The sequence below is a fragment of the Penaeus monodon genome, chromosome 20 (genome assembly GCF_015228065.2).
Source record: "Penaeus monodon isolate SGIC_2016 chromosome 20, NSTDA_Pmon_1, whole genome shotgun sequence".
Taxonomy (NCBI): domain Eukaryota; kingdom Metazoa; phylum Arthropoda; class Malacostraca; order Decapoda; family Penaeidae; genus Penaeus; species Penaeus monodon.
Window position 1 is genome coordinate 14,342,224 of NC_051405.1, and position 5,918 is coordinate 14,348,141.

The following is a 5,918-nucleotide window of genomic DNA, read 5'->3' on the forward strand; positions in this document are numbered from 1 at the left end:
ATCTTGCATGCTGCACATTCTTTAAAGTATTCTCCATAAACTCTAAAACTTCCTCCTTTTCTGCAGGGATGGTAAGCTCTTCTGCCTGGCCATCACCAGGCTGCTGGGAGGCAACTTTCCTTCGACTGAAAGGACTGGGTTCTGTCTCACTAACTTCCTCTAAAAATCCCATCATAGATTTTGCCATGATATTTTCTTGTCTTGGGGCTTCTTCTTCCAGTGATGTCCAAGGCTGCATTGGATGCACCATTATCACAACTCGTGGGAGATCAAATCCTCTTTCTGAACCTCTGCTTGAGCTTGCCCTCACCAAGGATATTGGTGTATCTTCTTCTCTTTCTTGGAAAAGCACATGGATGTCACCACTACGTACTTCATAGGAACTATAGGGCATGTGTGGATCTATGGTAGTAACAAATTCAAAGTCCTGCAATACTAAAGACAGTATATCTTTTCTGACATTTCTTTTCCACCAAGGAACCCTATCCATATTGGAAGTGGGCCGTAAATCAGGTATTGGAAATCTAAGTTTTACTGTCAGAGATGATGAAGATACTTTGACATGGACACGTGTCTCTGGGTGAAGAGTTGCATCATCTAAAGTCTGTTTGAAACAAGCTTGATTATTTATATAACTTGGGGGTAGTTCTGGAGAGAACACTTCTTCTGTTGCCTTTGTGCAAACCTGTTGTCTATTGATTAGAGCAGATATGCGATCTACTATAGACATATCAATCTCTGATACACAGTCACCCAAATTAACTTTGATATCTAACTTAGGTGTGCTCATCCTCCTAGTTCTTCCCATGGCAGTCATATTTTGGGACTGTGAGATCTGTACTCTAAGCTTTGGTTCCACAGTGCCTCCATAAATAGCCTCTGTGGTTGGTTCTTTCAAAGTTTCCTTGAAAGTTAGCAGTTCAGAATATTCTATCTTTGCAGGAGATACTGATGAATCCACAAGGCACTCAAGAATTTCAGCACAACCAAGTGACATATTCACACTCATTTCCCATCTATTTGCAAGGCTCTTCTCACTACCTTCAATTGTTAAAGGAGCTGCCATAAATCTTAAATGATTAATTTGACAAGCATCAGCAAATTTTTGCTTGGCCTCATGGAATGCACCATAGCTATAGCCTGATAATCCATGCACACCAAGTACAGAAAAAAAGTCTTCTGACTTTGCCTGCATTTCTGCAACTGAGGCTTTTGATACCATGTTTGAGTTGTCTAGTGATGGTGTCAAGATATCCTCATGAAGCACAACAGCTGCCAAGCTACTAACCTGGACTCGGAAATGAGTCACTACCGCAGAGGGATCATCCATGAGTTTACTACCATGTTCACTTTTCTTTTTAGTAGACCCCCCTATTGCATGATCACCCATCATGACACCCACGCCTGTGTAGCGGAAGGTGGGTGTTGTTGAGGCTCCAACAGTTGCAGACTTCACAGTGCTACCTGACATATTTGAGCCAAAAGAACTTTCCATATCAGAGCAGCCTGAGAGCTGACTACTAGACATATTTCTCATAATTCCTGGACCACTACTCATGGGTACAAATTCATCATCACTGTCTTCTAATGGTGTCACAGACCAACCCTGATGAAGATTAAGAGCCTGACTTGCAACAGTATTTGAACGAAGTTCTTTCCGAAGCTCACTCTCTACTTTACGGAAATCATGTGGATCCATTGGTTTCTGTTTGGTACGCAACATACCTGGAGTTTGTGTATCAAGGTCAAGTTTATCTGGAGATGCTATGCCCTCTGATAACTCCATTAGTAGGTGAATTTGCCTAGGCGAGAGGAACATTATAAGAGATCCACAGTTCATTCGTAGATCTACTTTTGGGCCCATTACATCTGCCTGTTTAAGTTTTAAGCTAATTTCCTGGGAACCAGTTAGTTTAGCAAAGAGAATAGGCTCCATTGGAATGCTTGCATTGGTAATGAGCTTCTTTACAGTTTTCTCATGATTCTCATGATTGTACTCAAATTCCTTACCTTCTGTTGGAGACGTGTCAGCTGTCTTATAAGAGTCTCCTGACACCTTGGAACCACCAGATTCTGGTGATGAATTTGAATCTGATGATACTACAATTCCTGACTTTGTCATTGTTTTACTCTTAGCTGGAAATTCATCAGTGTACATGGTAAGTCCTTCAATATGAAATTTCTTAGATGCAAATGCAGGCTGCTCATATCCTGCTCTACATGATTCTGAAGTTGGAGTGCCTTTACCAAGCCCTGCCTCATCAAAATAGTCCACTTTCTTGATCCGAACTTCTAAGGATACTCCTGACTGACTACCTTTTGGTGTATGTTCTAGTCTGATAATTATGTCAAGGAAACGGACTTTAATTCTGTTAAGTACTGTATCTATTGCCTGTGCAAAATGTTCAATGCCCTCAATCATCTGACTAGAATCTTTTCCTACTGGGTCCTCCATTTCACATTCTTCTTCATGATGATTAAGGCACTCCTGAGCAATTTGCATGGATGTTGTCATGCTCATAGACTCGATCATGGAATCTACCATGGATACATCCTCAGACCTTTGTTTGGGCTCGATGGTCACCATAAGCCCAGACACTTCCACAAAGCAACTTTCCGACAGGAGGGCATGCCATGGAACAGACACACATATTTCACCAATATAACCGTCCACAAACTTTACGGGAAGATTTAATTGATCAGCAACCTCATTCAGGGCAGCCACATCCAGAGTCAACTCCTTTATGGCCCCCGTTCCATTGTACAAATCCACTGTCAGCTGATCCAGAGACAGCTTTTCTTCCAGGAACTGTCCTACGTATCTTTGTAACAGATATCTTATAGCCCTTTTCTTGATGGCATCCGACCAAGGGAAGTACCAGGGCATTTTAGATATAGTCTCTAGTCCCAAACGTAACATTTTGGTTATTTTCTACTCTCCATGGCGTAAGATTCCCTTTGTTGAACTACGTCGCAGGTAAACAAGGCTGCTGCTGCGTCAGGACACCCCCGTTACAGACGCCTTGTGTTACGGCGCCACTTATACCACCTTATTCACATTCCATTCGTTATCTTGAAGAACAACAAAAAATGCATACACATAGTTCTATAATATACAATTACGTCACCAGATAGTTGGCACCATGAAGATAAAGCTAATAATAATAATTCGTATCCGATTCCCAGTTACGAAATTGTAACCCGGATTTAAGGATCTTTCGAAGCCAAACACCAGCTGGGTTCCAATACTATTTCTCGGATCAATCAGCTGATTCGGGAATCATTTTTAGCTTCGCTCTTTTATTACCTTGAGCACAGGACATGACAGATGGTTTCTGCACATAATGTATCTACGACTGGGCACCATCACATTAATAACCTCACGTTAATAACAGGCTTCTGCGTATGTGCGTTTTGATCACCTACCTCGGACAAAGCTTCTCCACCTCCTTCCGCTTTACCCGACTGATTTTGGGACGCATGTGCGTTTATTTTTCTTGTGGTATTTTCATCTTCTAATACATTGCATGAAAATGAATAATTGAATGTGTACCATATGCCGAGTTACTGAAAATAACTACGGGTAATGCAAACACTGCCAGCTGTTTGCATATTTACGTTGCTTTTGTTTTGCTATTTTTTAACACAGGAAATCAATATTGTAGTCGACTACCATTCTGACAGTATGGCAGATGCTAAGTCTTGCGAATAAGAAGTATGTAAACCCGCTAAAAAGCTTCATAATTTATGAATTGCATGTTAAAGCTAAATTGCTAAATAAATACGATGTAAAATATTTGAAGCATTATTTATTTACTTTTGGCTAGTTATTGGATGGTTAGTCGCGCTTCCCCCAGAGTTGTCATTTGTATTATTTTCACCGTTTGCATCGCTAATCTATTTCCTTGTTTTGAGTGAAGCGGTACTGTCGAAGAAATCAGTTAATCTACCCCAGACTAAATTGTAAAAATAAGGTAGAGAATTTTGCGAAAAAAATCCGAGGAGATGAGATCAAAATTAAGAATAAGTGGGTAGCTGTCACGTCATGTATTTCACTCCACGGTGAAACTAGTGGCTATTAAACTTGCCATCTTCCAGCAGAAGTGACGTCGCTCTGACATGTAACTCGATAAAAATGCTAAAGTGGACAAATATCTAAAGGTTCGGGACGCCTATACGTTGGTGATAATTGGCGTAGAGGGTCGTAGAAGTGCGCGAGAGAAGGAAAGAGGATGGAGACGCCCAGCCCAGCAGGAGCGAGGCAGCCCTCAGCACCGTCAGCGCCTTCAGGAATACAGCTGATCGAGCGTTCCTCCAGCTGCGAGGGGGACACGCAGCACTATGGGCTTCAAACAGCTACAAAACCCCAGCAGCAGCCACAGCACACGCGGGTGTACCAGCAAAACCACCTGCCAGTAGCTCAGAACATCAATTTGCAGTGAGTACCAGGGTGCTCTTGGGGTTTCTGAGGCATATTTTGTTTTTGTGTTTACGCTGCTGTGGTTTTCTTCTGGGTTATTTCTTTGCAATTTTGTTGGGCGGTTTTGCTTTGAAGTTGCAGTTAGAGACAAAAAAAAAAAAAAAGATAACTAGTGGAGGGCTTATGGTTTAAGAGAAAGGAAAGGTCTGTAGTGTTCCTTTTAAATTGGTTTTCTTTTTATTTTTCATATTATCAACATATTTTTTTATTGTGCTGTGGCTCGTGTTATCTCTGTTTTGTATTGTTCAATTTTTGTTGGTGTTCTTTGAATAGAATTTAGGAATAATATTAATAGTTTAGTAACATTTTGGTTACATGCAAAATTTTCCTTGTAATGCATGGCTGTGGAAAAGTGAAACTATACCCAGATTTATTCTTATGATTTATAAACGAAGTTAGTTGTAATCACATGTCTAATTGGGTGCTAACCTTTTGAGGGCAACAAACAGTAGGATGAAATTGGGTGATTTTAGATTAGTACCAGTAATTTGTCAGACAAACATGCCACGGTAACTTAATTTTGAAGGCTTTTATATTTAGATCATTTGTTTAGAAAAAAAATGAGTTTGGTAGGACTAGAAAAATCTGTATATGAGAAAAAATATATGCTACAGTGACTGCAAAGTAATGTCAAACTAAATTTAGGATACAGATACCTTGTATCACTAAAAGTATTGTAAATGCAAGAAAATACATAAGCTGAAGTATCAGGTGGCTCGTAGAGCTTAGGAGAACATTTACAAGATCTAAGAACATCTTAGTATATTTTATGCAGTTGCCACCATCTTATCAGTAACCCAGTAGATGGTACTGGTCTTCTTATCAACTAGGATGATGTAGGGACTATAAACAGCAGTTGTAGTGTGGTAACTCATTCACTGGCTAGCTTTGTTGGGAAAGTTGATAGTCTGAAATAGCTGTGACTCGGTTGGTTGGTGTTAGACTTATAAATGAGAATTAATTATGCAACATGCTAATCTTTCTTACACACATTTTCTCTGTCTGTCTGTGTAATTGTCTGTCACAGTCTCTACCTCCTCCTTCCTAATTTAGAATTAGTAGTAATGTTGTATGTGGAGGATGTTGAACTTTCAAACTTGATTCTGCTAATGAAAACAACTACAATAAAATTAGGAATGCTGTTAATGTTTGATATTCTCAAGGAGTGTTTACTGGCCTTGCTCTGTGATATTTGCTTTTTCATGCTGCCTTTTAATCCTCATCAAGGATTACAAGCCTATAGAGATAAACTTGCAACAGTGACATGGCAGAACTTGTGGATGACAGGATGGTAGTCTTAGTACAGTGGAATGCTAAAAATGTCCCACATGTACCAGATTTTGAATTGCTATTACAAGTTTGTTTGGAAGTGAATTCTGCTATATTATATTAAGTGTACTAGTATTTATTGGTGTTTTATTGTAATGTTTATTTTTTT

At 39.8% G+C, this 5,918-nt stretch overlaps 2 protein-coding genes across 2 annotated transcripts in view; one reads left to right on the plus strand and one right to left on the minus strand.

Annotated features, from left to right (window-relative positions):
- Positions 1 to 9: 9 nt before the first annotated feature.
- LOC119585645 (autophagy-related protein 2 homolog A-like) lies at positions 10 to 3,639 on the minus strand (the record flags this gene model as incomplete). Its single annotated transcript, XM_037934319.1, is given in 1 exon segment — positions 10 to 3,639. A coding segment is annotated over 1 exon segment (2,911 nt), but the record flags the coding sequence as incomplete, so codon positions are not given.
- Positions 3,640 to 4,072: 433 nt separating this feature from the next.
- The window catches only part of LOC119585647 (protein Aster-B-like), a gene marked incomplete in the record, with an annotated part of 119,378 nt that continues 117,532 nt past the window's right edge, over positions 4,073 to 5,918 (plus strand). The window contains 1 exon segment of the mRNA XM_037934320.1: positions 4,073 to 4,438. Within this exon segment, the coding sequence (XP_037790248.1) occupies positions 4,233 to 4,438 (206 nt within the window).